Below are 17,399 nucleotides of genomic sequence, written 5' to 3' on the forward strand. Positions count from 1 at the left end.
TTCAGAAGAAACACGAGAACAAACAGAGGCGGTGACTGACAGTTGACAACTTTTGTGCTGCATAGCATATCTTTAAAGGCAGAGGCTTCTGTCACCTACTGTCCACAGTGTGAGAAAGTAATATCCATCATGTTTGACTGCACTCAGAAGCACCATTGATCTCACTGCGGAGGAGAGTCTAATTACAACTCTGTTAAGACCAGCAGAGGAGAGACAAACCTGTAGGTCTGAAATCCTCACAGAGGCTCTGCCATAGGCTTTCCAAGTAACCCGTATTAATTATGTTTTACGACAGGTATTGAAATACGGTGCGAAATATGCTGTGATGTTGTGATTTATTATGAAATAGACTCAGATTACCCACAAAAAATCCTGTGAAAATGCAAATGTACACTCGAGTTACATGGGAAATTACTGACCACGAGAGACCAGCAACTCAGCGATCAATATTAATATTTCTCATCAATATCATATTTACTGTAATGTCAGGCTAGCCATTCATTCTGTTTACCTTAATGCTGTGATGTGGTCAACAAAGACGACCGCACAGTTTGTCATCTTTGACTTTGCAGACTGTAGACAGTTACTCTGTGACTCTGACTCCTAATAGAAATCAACAGTTTATACCTTAAAGTTCGCTGACCTGCTCAATATTTTTCTGTCAACAACAAACCAAATAACTGATTAAATATGATGAACCCACAGAGAATCTTCACATGACAATGTTTTCAGGAGCTGCTTTATTTTAATAAAACAGAACAAAAGAAAAAAACAAATATACTCTACACGGTAAAGTGACCGCAGGAAAGGTATCTAACTCAAGGAATGAGCCAGTGCTGTGCCCGCATGTAACAGACAACTTTGCAAAGAACACATTTTAAATTGTATCTTTAGGCACTTAGCAGCCTGTCACAAAAAACACATCATCTGTTCCCATTCCTTTAGCTGAACTACAGAAAATGCCAACAATAACACAGCTTGACAGCCATAGTACAGGCTGAAGACTTTTGCACAGTACTGTAAATATTCGAGCATCTAAACAAATAAAAATAAATAAGAAACACTCCCTGTATATTGATTGGATACAGGACACCATCATACCTAAAATGCAAGCGTTTTATCATCTTCTTAAATCACCTATGGGAATTCCTCTTGTATTAAAACAGCGAGTCAACAATGCAAAATACTTTATTTTAATACTTAATTTAAAACATGTTTATCCTTGTGCTGGATTTGACTGGATATCAAAACTGGCAGCTAAAGTCGCAGGTCACGCTCTGTCTTTGTGAACTTTAAAGGTAAGGCTTCCGTTTCAGCATCAACTGCCCTTTAGAATATCTTACATTTATACTGAATATATATACCCTGTAGTAGTGCACTATGAAGATTTTAAAAGTCCTCCAAGTTCAGGCATTCTTAAGCAACTCTCCAGCCCTACAGAAAGAAGCTTCAGATTGCTAGCGGGGTCGGCAGGAGAACAGGTTCTGATATGATAAACACTGTCTGGGGTCCTTGAGGGAGGCTGGCTGGGGTCAGAGACAATTCCAGATCGACAGAGCCCGTGTCAATCCTGAGTAGGACATGTAAATGTTAAAAAGATTAAAAACTCATCATCTTTTTAGACGTGTCCCCCTCCTTCCCATTTCCACCAATCACTAAACCCTGTGGAAAAACCGAAAGAGGACGACGCGAGGCGGTGGAGCGCGGGGCTATTGGCAGTGGAGATAATAGACGAAGGCAAATTGCGTTTCTCATCAGAAGTTTCATTAACCCCAGGACCCGCGTGGAGGGCATAATCTGTAACATTACCACTTCCTCACGTTTCTACCTCGCGCTTAGTCGAATCACTGTGCACCTTTCACTATATACAAATAGGGAAAAGGGAGGAGGAGAAAAGAAAACGCGGAGAGGAAACTAGCAGCCCCGGCAATCGGGTGAAAGTCGGATCATCTCATTTTCTCTTTTACTCCTGTTAACAAAATCTTGTGCAATGAGACACAATCTAAGTGATCGTTTTTAAGAGACAACAAGAAAAACATAACATTTATGCACAAACGTATATGGTAATCCCCCTAAACCAAATTCTCCTTGCCTCACCTGGGAGATATCTTTAAGCAGGCTATTAGTCCAGAGCAGTGTGTGGGCTCTGGCACATGAATATTTATAGCACAATGGAGAAGGTGTAGGAGGTTCAACCTTGACTACAGTGTAATCAGCGCACACATACTGACTCAGGCCATGATTTAGAGACAGCCGACCTGCTGAGCGCTTCACTCGATACCCAACTCTCATGGACGCGCATAATCAATGTCCGCCTCATTAAGGTCACACCCCTTTGAGGATTGGGCTGAACTTTGCAACATTTTTAACAAGATTCACATTCATCATACTGTTTTTTTTTTTCTTATTCCTTAAAAAGAGCGTGCCTGATCAATCATCCCAAGTTAGCTTTTTTTTTTCCCCCTCTCGACTCTTTTAATACTTCTGTAAACTCGGTACCTCGTGGTGACCTTGCAAAGAGGTCGACGCACATTGCTGTTGTATGACTAATACGCCCTGCAGGAGGCAGCCACATACATTGATTAAAAAAATGTTAATACAGCCAAAACAAACACTATTTTGCACTGTGTGCATAAGGACTATATTCTATCGGTCCCAAGAGATCTGTGCTTCTTATCAGACTTCACATTAGTATTTATAGACTTAATGAGCAATGAAAGGAAATGGAAAGACATCAGAAATGATAAATTAATGTCCCAGAACAGACAGGTGACCACTGTGAAAACAGTAGACAGCAACGCTTCATACAAGTTAAGTTATTGTTTTATGTATCTTTCAATCTAAAAACTAATTAGAGCAAACAATGGAGTTATAACTTTATTCATCTTGATAATAAAAATAAAAGAAAATGCACTAAACCGCTCTTTTCCAAGCCATTTGCTGTGACTTCAGGCCGACGGGAATCAAAGCCTGGACTAACAATGTGGAAGCTGCTTGGAACATGCAGCACTGCGGGAAACTTTCGGATTGTGCTGGAACTCTCGAGTGTACTAAAGAAGTTTTACTTTGTCCTTGTTATGTAGCAACATCAGAGAAGCATCTGATCAATTCCAAATTCATTCTGCACCACGATAAAGAACGAAAACATCCTGCTAGCATCATAAATAACGACACTATCTGCAGCCTATCTTCTGCAACAGATGGTTTTGTACCTACAGAGCCCCGATTTCAACATCATAGGCTGAGCCTAGAAGAAACAGAGTGAGATGGTACAAAAGCAGCACAACTCTACAAAAGAACAGTAGAAAGCACATCAGTGTTGTATGTTTTAAAGGCAAAATCCACATGCAGGAAATTGTTAGTCTGGGCATGACTGGCTCTAAAATTAGACGACAACAATAACTTCAGGACTGCAGGACTTGCTAACTGCCTTTTTCTTTAAATTACATTGATCATTTAATTACTACAACGACTTTAGAGGGGCAACTTTAAAGTTTCAGGTTTGCAGATCAAGTAGTGATGAAAACCTTTCTCCACTGAACCGCAGTTTAAGATTATTAACAATTATTTACTTCAAAGCCATCTACAGCTCACAGTTATAGATGAAAACAACATCTAGACTAATACTAGTTAACCAGGGATGTGAAACCATTCTTTCAACTGTGATCTTTGATCGAGACTACAGATAATATACAATGCTCAAATTATTAAAGGTACAATCTTTCGTCAGTGTATTGCATGAAGTCAGTTACACTTCTGATCTGGTCTGTTAGGTAGCAGAAGGGGTTATTAATCAGCTGTTTTGGTGTTAGTGGAATTAGCAACAGGTCCACAAGAGGGGCAACACTGAGCCAACCCCCAAAACAGGAATGCTTTTACAGATGGAGCCACTGACATTGTTTCCCTCCTCATCTTTTCTGGCTATTTTATCACTAGTTTTGCATTTGGTAAGAGTCTGTTTTACTACTGGTATCATGAGAAGACACATGGACCCTACAGAAGTTGCACATTCAGTCCAACTCCTCCAGGATGGCACATCATTACGTGCCATTGCCAGAAGGTTTGCTGTGTATCCCAGCACATTCTCAAGAGCATGGAGAAGATTCCAGGAGAGGGGCAGTTAATTTAGTGTAACTAATGTCAGACGTTTTCCAGGTGCTATCGCATGGTGCATCTAAATCGTACGATTCTGTTCTGTGATCATAAATTGTTACAAAATCCCCAGCTCCAAACCATGACAGATCCTCCACCGTGTTTTACAGATGGCTATAGACACTCACTTTTTTATCTCTCCCCTGACCGCTTGAATACATGCCACTGTGGCCATTTCTGATGAGGGTTCAGTGAACAGTAGATCAGTTGAAGTGCCAGGTGCATTTCTCAGATTCTGTTCCAGGTCTTTGCTGTTTCTTTTTCTATTTCTTGAGGACAAGAGTTACAGATACTGTTCATCTGCTACTTTTTTTTAGGCCGGCCTCTTTTATCCTCCATTGACAAGTTTCTTTGTTTTTTTTTTTTATTATTTTGTTTGGTGGTGGTGGGGTTAAACCATACCATGCACACCAAATCCAGTGTTATATTTGGTATCATTTGACGAATCATCTAAAGAAATGGGGAAAAATGTGTTTTTGTGACAAGCTGCTAGTAACAAAGTGTCTAAGAAACAATTTAAAACTGGGGATTTGTCTTTTATGTGTAGACGCAACACGGAGTTAGGTGCATTTCTTATGCTTGAATGATTTATAGGTCAGTTGCTTAAAAAATATTCTGGAAATTGGCTCCAAAAAGTCCAAACAGCAAAATGTAAAGAAATGAGGGGTGACTCAAGACTTTTGCGCGGTACTGTAAATGCCACTAAACCACAATAAACCCAAAAGACTGACGGTGGCAATTACACATTGTCCATTTATGTTACTTATGTAGTTAAACAAAATTCTGTGTCATACCATGGAAGCCCAGTTGCAAAGTAAAGAAATGTAACACACATACACACTCTCCAACCACCTTCTTCCCTTAATGAGGCCTGGAGGTTTGTTGTGTGAAACTGCGGAGGTGTCGTTTTAATCACTGGAGTCAGTGTGGCGTGGCATAAGTTGGCCTTTTTTAATTACCTTACTGATTGAGCACAGTCAAGGATGGGGAAGCCTGCCCACACCCTGGATGCCAACCTCGAAAGAATCTGCACCTACGGCTCGTTCTGCTCTGCGTAATGAACAAGTAACATTCAAATGTCCTCCGCCACAAATGTCAAGGGATAAGGGCCGTGCGCCCACACTAGCAAGACAATAAGGCTAAAACTTTACTTTGAGTGAAAGAAAAGTGGAAAGAGTGTCAGCTTTTAGCTCCGTGTGTGAGACAGTACACACACATTTTTCATACTGTGAGTTTTAAGAAGCTATGTTACAATATGTTCACTAACATGTGACAATTTTCAGCAGTCTCTTGTTCCTGAACACGGAGGGCCTTGAAAGTTTTCTCTGCTAAAAAAGTCACAGATGATAGTGGTGAGAATGAACCAGAATACCAAAACATAGACGTGAAAAATGGTAGAGTAAAGGGAAAATGATTATTCTCTGTGGCTTCTTAAAAGTTGACTAGGAGGTCCCTCTTTCAAATAAAGTGTCAATTGATCCATTATTCATATAGAATTATTAATAACAGCCACATGAGTAAAAAGCACGAGTTTAGCCTCACTATTTTACTTCCAAACTGCACAAAGGTAAAAGAGGTATTATGACAGCCTGAGCTTCACAGTGACGAGGCAGAATCATTGCCCACTAATTACAGCATCAATTTATTAGCATTAGTACAAGTTAGAATTAATCATTTCATTAACAGTTAGGGGATGGCAATGAATCACAATATGACCGAGGCTACTGTGGGGCCCATTTTTTAAATTAAGACTGATTACAATCTGCATGAAAAGTTGGGAGGCAAAAAGCTTAAGGTGGCTTAAAGTAAACACCCACACAATAAACATCATTAAAATTCACTGTAGCTGGACAGCTGATCTCACATAGCCTTGGCTTTGCAGTTAAGCATACAGGTAAAGAGCGTCCCGTACATGTCATAATAAAATGAGTCACTCCCAAAAACAATTGATTTTTTTGTTTTGTTATAACTACACTTCCATCGGTTGTAAGAGGGAGGAGAATGAAGTTTGTGTTGCTGCTTCATAGGTCAAAAGATTACAACTGCATAAATCTATAAAAACTGGAACACGTGTCTGATCTTTGGATTAACTAGCTGTTTAAGTTTAATTAATCAAACCACATCAGCTTCCTTCTTCCTCACATTCTTTGGTCACTCTTGACATTGATAATAATAGCATGCTTTTTATATTTATTTTTGTATTACCAGCAGTGATTTTTTTTAAAAGAAAATTGGAATAAAAACTCACCAACTGATGCAGCAGGAGGTGGTGGGACTGGTTTGGACTTGGGCACTGGTTCAACTTTGGGCTGAGGAGGAGGAGGGGCAACTGGTTCACAAGGAGCATTAAATTCAGGCAAGGGAGGTGCAACAAATGGCTTGGCAGGCTGTGGTGGCATGAAGTTGACGGACTCGAAAACAGAATGGGAGGAGAGGGGTTCGGATTCAGTAAGAGGGGGAGGAGAGGTGATCAGCTCAGTCTTGGCAGGAAAAGGGGGTGATAAAGGCTCAGCTACAGATGAAGGAGTAAAGGGTTCAGCCACATGTGGAGGAGCAACAGGTTGAGCAAGTGGAAGGGAGGAAGCAGTGAATTCATTTTTAAGAGGTGATTGTTCACCTACGAGAGGAGGAGGAGGAGGAGCAAGCGGGGCGACTACTTCCACTACAGCTGGAGCAGGGCAGGGGGAAGGAAGCAGGGGATCGGCAGGAGCAGAAACAGAGGCAGGAACAGGAGAAGGTGTTGCTACAGGCTCAACAGCAGGAGCAACAACGTCAGCGGCAGCAACAGCAGCAGCTGGGGGAAATGAAGATGGGGGAACTATGTCAGCAATGGTGGGTGCTGTTACCTTTTCTACAGGAGGTGGAGGTGGAGGTGCAGCCACAGACTCTGTGGCAGACTGAGGAGGGGCTGGAGGTGCAACAGGTTCAACAAGAGGAGGAGGGGGAGGAGGAAAGGAGGTGATGGGCTCAAAGAGGGGAGGCACTGGCCGCTGAAGAGGAGAAGCTGGAGCTGCTGGGGGTGGTGGAGTGGTAGCAGGTTGTTGTTGTGTTGGAGGAGCTGCAGGTTCCTTCATACGCTTAATGACATTTTCAGAAAGCTGCAAAGGAGAGTGGAAGAAAAGTTGAACACTTAGAGGAAAAATTAAGATGATATCACAATAAAGGCATAAAGCTAGTGGGGGGATAGCTCAGTAGGTAGAGTGGTCGCCCCATGATCGGAAAGTCAGGGGTTTGAGTCCACTGAAGGGCTACCCTGAGCAAGGTACCGTCCCTACACACTGCTCCCCGGGGGCCCAGTGGCTGCCCACTGCTTCACTGGGTGAATGGGTTAAATGCAGAGAGGAATTTCCCCACGGGGATCAATAAAGTATTCATTAATACCACACTTTATTTATATATTTCACTCAAACACAATATAAAGTTAATAGAGTATTTAGTGGGAATTTTAGGGATATTTTATACTGTTGGGGTGGATAGACTGGCATGGGTTTTCCTGATTTTCAGTTTTCATACTCAGCGATTCAGTTTTCAGTACTGAAGTATAAATGGTATCAATCTTCTCATGCAGCCCTTGGTAAGATAAGAAATAAGTACATTCCTTAAATGCTTAACTATGTTGTTGCTGCTGGTATAGAAAGCTACACATTGTGTTTATTATTTTTAGATAAGCACCAAAATAGCACTAGTCTCGGCACGCTGGCTTAACAACTGAGTAATAATAGACAGAGCCACAGTCTGATCCGCTCTGCTCTATATTTATCACCAGCTGATCAGTGGTATTATTATCCACAACACAGCCATAAGTTTGCAGCCGACATGAGAGCACGAGGCAAGTGACATCAACATCCCGAAAAAGGCATAAAAAGTTTATTCAGACTAAATCTCAAAGCAACTGCAGGGGTTACTAACCACACATTTGCTTCTTCTATGCTTCATGAATGAATGAAAATAAATGAAAGTTTCCAGGCTGCCAGGACTCTGCGTCATTTGAGTCACGTAGCACTGTTGATAGCATAAGACTGCACTTCCACTCCAGAACGCTTTCGGATTACACAGCATTGGATTAAGGCAGCCATGTAACACATGCTCAACTAAGGTCCATCATATCACTTACCCGTATGCCCTTCACCACGGTTACATTGTCGTTCTCGTCTGATTCAAATGACACGCGGCGGGTGCTGTTGTTTGCTCCCATAGTCAAACGGCAGCTCGTTAACAAATGTCAGTTATCTGTGTCACATGTAATAACACAAAAGTGCAATTTGCTTTTATTTTTGGACAGTTTACTTCAAGCCAGGTATAGATGGCTTCACTTTCTCCACTGCTTGGGATTCTTAGCGCTTCCTGAACTCGACGTATTTGAAGAACACGCGAGTTGATTGGACAGAAGCGTCATCCGGCCATGCAACAGCGACTTTCATTGGTTATTGATTTCACGTGGTAGCGCGGGATAGTGACGCGCAACACTGCCTGTCATAATTCTCTGTCAGTTGTGTCGCTGTTAATATTGTAACTGTAGTAGTGTTTATATATCTGGGACAACATACTGTGTCAGTAGTTGACAGCACAAAATTAGCGTCATATGGACCCTTTCTAATCGTAGTAACCACTCAAAACACTTAGACAACAAGCTAGTACTGCAAATTCTGTAAAGACAAGGCCAGCATATGCAAATAACCATAACAGTACTTTTAACCGATAGAGGCAGCTTCTATAGCAAAGAGCAGTGTGTCATTATCTATAAGATGAATCATAATTAATTCTCAAATTTTGAACTACTGAATTATTGTGATTTACTGTGCATGATTACGTTCCACAACCGTTAGTTAATACAACAAAACATACCTTTCAACTTGTAATGTTTTTTGAAACATGGGGGGGGGGGGGTTTGGAGCCCTGAGTGTAAATGTGCCTGTCTCTAAGCATTTTGGGTCGGTTTCTGTTGTTTAAATGTGCTGTAGGCTATAAATAAAATAGATGTGACTGTCAACACATAATATACAGATGTTTTTTATGGTGCATATTTTAAGGGGTGTTTTTTTTTTTCATTTCTAAAAAACACATGTATTTAACACAGTACAATTGGCTACATATTGAACTTAGAGGATAGAAACAAGCATAATCCTATTGCAGTGGTATCGATCCAATACAAGTGCCAGGGTTGGTATTGATACTTTCGATAGTTGGATTGATCCGCCCATCTCTTCTACAAGCCCCATTTAAACATACATTCATACAGCCTTTAATTCTATACACTTTAAGTACTTTATTTACCTCTCACTCAAGGCTTAGAATTACAAATTAACCTAACATGTGTTTCTTTAACATAATCTCATAAATATTATTGTCTTTCCTTGATTTGTTTTGGACATCTTGTAAACAATCGTAGTATTTTTATAAATGTAGTTAATTTTCATTTTCCTTACAACTATTTGTTTTCTGAACATCCCCGAATAGACAGGGAAAACCTCAAAGTAGGCTAATTAGTTTCCATTAATGTAATAAAAGCAGTCAACATTTTCTCTTGAAGACTGTCATCCCACAGTTGAAAAAAGAGTACAACGGGGGCACCGGTTCATCTCGCTAGGTTGAGCATATGCTATAAGGCTAATTTTGAAATCCATCTGAAGGATGTGTTTCCATAGGTTTTCTCACAGTTTTCCTGTTTTCCCTCCACTGTCCTATCAAATAAAGATTAAAAAGAAAACACACAATCATTTCTAATTAGGTATTATAAATCTAATTGTATTCTGGGGGTCATTTCAGACTTTAGAAACAAACAAAAGGTGTGTGTGTGTGTGTGTGTGTGTGTGTGTGTGTGTGTGTGTGTGTGTGTGTGTGTGTGTGTGTGTGTTTTAATCAGCTAGAATTAAAAATGCTGGAAACGCTGAAATGTCAAATTTTGGGTTCTAGGTGAGCATTTGCTGCATAATGAAATCAACAGCTAGGGTTAATAAAAAAGTTTTTTATTATTATTATTCATTCACATGTTGTATAGCTCCTTTTTGACAAATACTACATATCATATCCATTTCAACAACTCATACAGCCTTGGAGAACATTACATTATAGCTGGAAATCTGATATGCCTCCAGAAGAGAGGATATTATGAGGAATGACAGCTCATAGGAATCCCCTAAACCTGATATATTATATACACACAATAACGCAATACAGTCTTTATAAATCTGTTTCCTGACGATTTTGGTGTTTTTGTGTCTTCTGGAATGCGTATGCCGCAGATGTACAAACATAAATCAATGAAAATCTGTTTGGGAATTCAAACGTGGCTGTGTATACTCTGATATTACTGTGAAATTTGATATACACAGAGGGTTCATTCAGCCCTTTTACACAAATAAACCTTGATCAAATACATTTTTTCTTAATATAAAACAGTTTACCATGACAGACAGTATTACAAAGATCACACCCTGGAAAAGAAAGAACACACACACACATATATATATATATATATATATGTGTGTGTGTGTGTGTGTGTGTGTGTGTGTGTGTATATACATCAAAGGGTATCAGTCGCTTCATATTATGAGGAATATCTTAAGACAGAATCACTTCACATCGGACTCTATGAAGTGGTTTTCCAACACTGAAAATAAAGGTTGTTTGGTCAAGATTGGGATATGATTGGTATCTGGAGCTGTGAGGCATTTGGCATAAATCAACCCAGTGGATTTGACTTATTGTACCTACTTTAGTAGCTCCTATGGGTTTAAAATATATCACATAGCGAAATAACACCTACCTTTTCGATCATCTTTGATTTGACTCAGTATTAGAATGTATTTAGTCTTGTCCTTGCCCATGGAGGCATTTCTCACCACTACAACAAGCCTACTACAAACACATTATTAATAAAGACTTACAATGTATAGCAGCACCCTTAAGGCGTGCTGTGGAGTGCCTCAGGTTATGTGGAAAGAAGTGCTTATAGAAACAGATTTAGCTGAATACAACATTTTCTTTTCCTGCCACAGCATTATTGTAGCAAGGAATAGTACCATTTCAATTGACTTTAATGCAGAGCAATAATGATCCTTGCTTATCTGGTTAATTTATTGTTAATAGCTCAGTCATTCACCATATGCAGCAGAATGAAAATGCAATGTCTATCGTCCTTTTAGTTGTCTCATATGTTAATACCAGCTAGATGTAAACAGAATCTCCATAATTACCCACCTTGTTTTTTGCACCATTGCATTGGTTTATGCAATTATGTGAGCTAGTTAACATTTGTTGCTTTAAAATTCGCAGCGGTGCACCAAGATAATGGGCAATGTTGCTGTTATTGACTGAAAAACATGCTGCATCAAAGAGCAAATTTTCCCCTTACAAGATGAGCTCCAAAACACAAGGGCAATCCCAGCAACATATAAAGGTGAACACAAATAGAAAAGTTCGTGTTTCTTTATTCTTCTAACCTTTATATTATTGCTGCCTTTTCCCCCACAGTATTAATACTTTACCTTGACCTTATGATGTTTGAGTGGAGTTGGGGTTCCATCTTTATTCAATTTCTCTTTGTTTAATTTCTGCAGAGGTGAGTGGTCTGCTCAGAAAAGACCAGATGATTTGATGATGCGAAGCTCGTGTTTTGTTTGAAGATGAGAAATCTTGAAATTAATCATGAGGTGAAATATAGATTCAGTGTTTTCCTGTCCCACCCTCCTACACCTCCGCATTCCCATGGAAACAGGTAGCTAAAGAACCATCTTCTTCTTAATCACATAATAAGAGATGACATTTTGTTAGAAAATTCCAAGTTGTGTAATTGAGATGTGAAAATAAGCTTACTCTGTTCAACCGGCCTTCTAATCTTTGCGTTGAATTTTTCTCAGGATAATTAGTACAGCTATTATCATTCATTATCAGTGACTCATCTGGTAATTAGGATCCAAAAATGCAATTTAAAAAGATACTGAGCCAAGGACATTATTATTTACTCACAAAAACAGTATGTTTCTGCTAAATAGCTTGTCTAGCTTGCATCATTTGGTGTTGCTTTAAGAACCACATACATGGATTGTGTGTTAAAAATCCAAAATTTGTTTTGGAAATGCTGTGGTATCATTTTTTTTAAGTGCTATCCAAGTTGTATTTATTACACATTAGTCAGTGCATTAATGCAGCATTTAGAATGGCCTTGTTGCACTTTTATTTGGTCAGGAAATCAGAGCAACTACTTAGCTTTTATTGAAAGAAAACAGCCTTGCGTCTGCATTACTGGCTAAATAAAACCCAGTAGATTACTTGATAGGGCTGATGGGGTAGGGGAAGAAGATTGGAAATTTCTAAATTTTTAACTTGGACCTGGGAAGCTAGTCACCTTCAAAAGAAAAACAATGCTTCCTGCATGACACAGCAATTGCATTTTTCTTTTGTGAAGAAACACAAAGATCACACACAATGTTATCTTTTCAGTCCACCAGCACATCAATCAGGGTCCAAGCTTCTGGGGATCGACCTCCTTTTGCTTCAGGATCAATACACTTTCTCGGTCTCTTTGGTACAGCAGAGATTGTCAAAGATACAGGGCAGGAGAGCCCTGCAAAATCCACTACTGTATGTTCTAAAAGGGGTCAGCTATTAACTCACTGACACTCGCTCTCTCGCACATTATTTCCTTTCCCAACCTTTCTTTATAGGTCTCAGGAGAACTGAGCTGAAAATGTTGCATTGAGATTGTTTTCTTTTTTTTGTGCTAAAAAATGAGGAGAAAAAAAATTAAGCATACTATCATATAGTCCTCATCATCACCACACCACACAGTAGCATAAACAGTGTCTCGAGATTTGATGAAGATTAGATTTGAGAAAGGATTATTACAAAGGTCATTATTGAATAGCTGGTCTTCAGTTGGAGTACTGAAGTAAACCCACATCTTTTCTCAAAAATAATCAGGGCTTATTTTTATAACAGGTATTAATATAGTTCCGAATAAAAAAGGTTTCGCTTGCGATAAGAGAAGACAGAGGAACTGAGAAACACCTTTTAGGTTCAAACTACAACTCCCAGAATCGCTCGGTGTAGCCTCGCGGTTCTGTCTTCCTGTTTGAGTGCCGCAGCTGGAAAAATGGCAGCTGATACAGGGAGATACAGGAGTGCAGTTAGCAAAAACAAAGACCCTTCTGGTCTTCTCATCTCTGTCATTAGGTAAGACATGTTAAGTTTTTTATATGTGCGCGTAAGACGTCAGAGACCCTTGAACTGTGCTTGCATTTGCTCTCAGATATGGCTTGACAGCTACCTTTAATGCTAAGGCTACATTGTAGCTAGCTACATCCTTCCTGTTTTGCTAAATAAATGGAGAGAGTTAAACCTCACCTATTTTATTTGAGTTAGTGTATGGGCAAATCTTAATAGCAGTTATTTTGTTTTTTGCTTAAGCCAAGATTCTTTTTAAATGTTACTTACGACTAAAGTTTATTCACCATTATTTGGAAAGCGGCTGTTTTCTTAATAAATATTGACGAGAAATTGAGAAACAATCGTGGCAAAGCAAGGTGCTGTTTATTAGTAGGCTGGCTTTTCTATATGTCTCTTACCATAAGTTGCTAATTGTTGTGAAGTCACAACACTTTCTCTGCAGGTCATAATGAAGGAAAAAACATAAACATGATAAACAAGGCACACATCGCAATCGTCGTTGCAACCACCGTTGTTACACATGCAACACACTATTTTATCTATTCATTTTTATCCAATAGCGCCACAGTTTTGTAATACAGGAAACTGTGTTCTTTACTTTATATATAGTTTTAGTCTTGCCTAAAAAAATGTATGAAAAGCACAAACGTAATTGCATATAACAAAATCCATACTCTTACTGATATATCATTAATTTTCCTTTTTTCAACTGTAATGGATATCAAATACAATTTCCATTTTTTAATTCAGGGATGCTTTTGTCTTCTCTTAAACAACAATGCTTCCCCCAGATTCCCTTTGTGGGTTAAAATATTTCTTCCTTGCCTTTTTATTTGATGCAGGACTCTATCCAGTAGCGATGATGTGCAGGACAGGGAGACGGAGAAGAGTCGTCTGGAGGAGGCTTTCGAGACGTGTGATCGGGATTTAGACGAGCTGATTGTTCAGCATTATGCCGAACTCACCACTGCCATCAGGACCTACCAGAGCATCACAGAGCGCATCACCAGCTCCCGCAACAAGATCAAACAAGTAAATTGGAGAGGGATGTACACAGACAGACTCATGTTTTTTAGATAGACTTCAGAATAGTGGCACCAAGTTTTGTTATTAACAACAAAATATTGTTTTCATACATTTTCCTTTATCTCTTTATTCATTAAAACTACTTCTTATGTCAGTATTATCTTTTTTTAATCTTTTTTGCAGTTTCTAAGACTAATATTGCCCACTTAACAGCATCTAGCTCAAGTCAGTATTCTTACAATCAGCAGAATGATGTTAAATGCCTCAGTGCTGCTTTTTCTCTGGAGTAATCTAATGCAACCAAGATGTGTGGATATAGTCCTGTCTTTAAACTACTGAACTTTCATGGTCTTCGTGTACCTGTTTAAGTTCGACCTCCACCTCCACCTCTCCAGGTGCTGTAGTTTGCTCCCACAGTCCAAAGACACACATATTCAGTAAATTTATGATTCTAAAATGCCCAAAGATGTGAATATGAGCATTACTTGTCTTTTTCTCTGTGGTATGATTTTTCTGCTTAAGTTTGGAAAAAAATCGCCATCTGTATTAAAACATCAAAAATTGATGTCAAGCACTTTCAAGAGCATGCCAAAGCAACAAGTTCCCTTATAAGTCAAACCATATATTGTTGGCCATTCAAAACTCTAGCTGTGATGGTACAGTGTGATGACAAATTTCCTGAATGATACAGATGCATTTCAACAGCTAGCAGTTCAATATTCAGGCGACAGAAATGTTACAGTAAAATGTCCAGGATAGCCCTACTTTTCAATCACAACTAGTGCATTTCCGCTACATTTCTTTGTAATGCTTAGATTAATTCCCTTGTCCACTTGAAAAGTCCTGAGGTTTCAGTGTAGTCAAGGTGTGGTCCTGGAAGTATGAGTGTGGCAACCCTCTGTAACAGCTTATTGAGCTGGTCCATATTATTGCTGGTCCATGTCATTCCCCACTATCATTGCTGTAGCAGTCATTGTGGGGAATCACTCTAGGGAATTAGTGTAGGTATTTTGATTGGGGAAATCACTGTACCAACAGCACAGAAACTCAGTTTCCCCGAACCTCCTATGGGCAGTAGCTGCCAGTGTGATCAGCTAGTGGAGATTCACCAAGAGTATAATGCAGAGAAAAATCACCTGTAGATTTGTAAAAATTGACTTGCACACCAAGAGGACTCTGTATAATAAATAAATTGAGTTAAATTGTAATTATTTTTGTTTATTATTGCACGTTATTATACCTGTGCTTTGCCATTAAAAGTGTATTTAATGAAAATTTTCATGTATTCTAATTCCTGTATGGTCCCAGGTTAGCTGCCTAATTTCAACCTAAAATTCACTGAGTTGATTAGCCACAGTTGAAAACAATTGTGTTGGTGTAAAAGGTGTTTAACTTAATTGTAAATACATTCAGATCACTTATGTAACAAATTACAAAATAACTACAGAGAAATAATGACTGTGTTAAGCAAGTGTCTCGCTCATTTTTCTTCTTCAAAGACGCCTACACCTAATAAAAATGTATGTCTGTTGATGAGTGTCTAAGGCAGTATTTAATTTAAACACTGTAAAAAAAAAAAGCATTGTCTCTCTGTGCTTTCTTTCCCCTTACGCCAGCTTGTTGAAGCAGTTAGCAACCCTCCCTTAACCTGTTTATGCCAGAGCTTTCTTCTTGTTAAAAGAAAGTTGTTTTTTTTCCCATTCCCACTGTCATCAAATGCCTACTTATATGGGGTTTTAGAATATGGTTCTGTGTCACTGGACATCTCAATCTGTGCTACAGGTCAAGGAGAACCTCCTGTCTTGTAAGATGCTGCTTCACTGTAAAAGAGACGAGTTGAGGAAGCTGTGGATAGAAGGCATCGAGCACAAGCATGTTCTTCAGTTGCTGGATGAGATCGAAAGCATCAAGCAGGTCCCTCAACGTCTGGAAACTTACATGGCAAGCAAGCACTACCTTCATGCCACAGACATGCTGGTGAGTTGAGTGATGGCTGAAGATGGGATTCGTAGAAGTGTAATCTTGTGCCTTAATATGTGTGAGATATACAGTGTTTAAAAATGGAAAACCCAGAAAGATTGGTGGGAAATATGTCCTTTTTTTAAAACATGTTTGATCTTGCTTGTTTTTTTATGGATGGAAAAAGGGAGAAATGGAAAAGGGAAGAGATTTTTGTCTTGTTTCTATCGACATATCAAGCAGGGACCCATAGTGTGCACAGTATGCACACATAAACACCAGTATTTATGAAGTGCTGCTGCTGAAGATTGATTTCCTGGCACCTCTCATCTCTTAAAAGAACCTCTTTCTAGCCTTGAACAGTCCAGTGGGTGTAGCCCACATCAGTTAGGGCGCTGCAGGTGTGTATGTTTGCGTGTACGCATGTCTTTTGATGTATGTTTTGCAGTATGCATGGCAGGGGAGCTGAAAGATGGCATTGAGGACTAAACGACCAAGCTCTGTGATCTCTCTGTTTCTTACCTTTCTTTCCTTTTTCTCTCTGCCTTCCTCTGTCACCCCCGCACGTCTGCCTCCAGACTTTGGTAATAATTAGTTTGCTAGAATGGGGTTATCTGAGGAGGAGGAAAAAAGAAGAATGATGGTGCACCCATAGGACCATGAAAAATCCTCTTTGTGGGGGTGGAAAGAAGTGGAACTTCATTCAGCCTGTGCTCAGTCAGTACAGCATGTTTTAAAAAGGTTGTGGAAAGTTCACAGTCAGTTGGATGCTTTGCGTCTGTCTCGTCTCTTGTCAAATGTGATCTACTTGATCAGGATGATGGCATTTTATTTGCTTTTACATATCAAAATGGTGTTGGATGCACTCTTACCATTGGCTCGGTTGACATATTTATGCAGTTCAGGGATGAATTATGTATGAACAGTCCACTTTAAGTAAACAAGACTCTGGCCAAGGACATTACTAATGTTTATAAAATGATGGCATTACCTTGAAATAACCTATTTGAATGATTCCACCGAACTTTAAATTAATTTTACATGATTTATTATTGACATGATGAAATAAATGCACCGTGTAAGCTAAAATGAAA

General features: G+C 39.3%; 2 protein-coding genes across 3 annotated transcripts in view; one reads left to right on the forward strand and one right to left on the reverse strand.

Annotated features, from left to right (window-relative positions):
* Positions 1-8,518, reverse strand: part of chchd3a (coiled-coil-helix-coiled-coil-helix domain containing 3a) — an 81,816-nt gene extending 73,298 nt beyond the window's left edge. Inside the window, exons 1-3 of one of the 2 annotated variants that reach the window (XM_035908101.2) lie at positions 8,267-8,516; positions 6,999-7,250; positions 6,401-6,461 (exon numbers count right to left, since the gene is read on the reverse strand). In XM_035908101.2, the coding sequence (XP_035763994.2) occupies positions 6,401-6,461; positions 6,999-7,250; positions 8,267-8,347 (394 nt within the window). In that variant the 5' untranslated portion in view covers positions 8,348-8,516. Of the gene's footprint in view, positions 1-6,400; positions 7,251-8,266 lie in introns of both variants that reach the window. The other variant, XM_087830804.1, reaches the window with a different exon arrangement.
* A 4,702-nt stretch (positions 8,519-13,220) lies between these two features.
* The window catches only part of exoc4 (exocyst complex component 4), a 133,180-nt gene continuing 129,001 nt past the window's right edge, over positions 13,221-17,399 (forward strand). The window contains exons 1-3 of the mRNA XM_006780713.3: positions 13,221-13,326; positions 14,163-14,352; positions 16,129-16,323. Coding sequence (XP_006780776.2) covers positions 13,247-13,326; positions 14,163-14,352; positions 16,129-16,323 — 465 coding nt within the window. The 5' untranslated portion in view covers positions 13,221-13,246. The remainder of the gene's footprint in view (positions 13,327-14,162; positions 14,353-16,128; positions 16,324-17,399) is intronic.

This window comes from Neolamprologus brichardi, chromosome 17, assembly GCF_056152115.1.
Source record: "Neolamprologus brichardi isolate AB-2024 chromosome 17, ASM5615211v1, whole genome shotgun sequence".
NCBI classification, from domain to species: Eukaryota; Metazoa; Chordata; class Actinopteri; order Cichliformes; family Cichlidae; genus Neolamprologus; species Neolamprologus brichardi.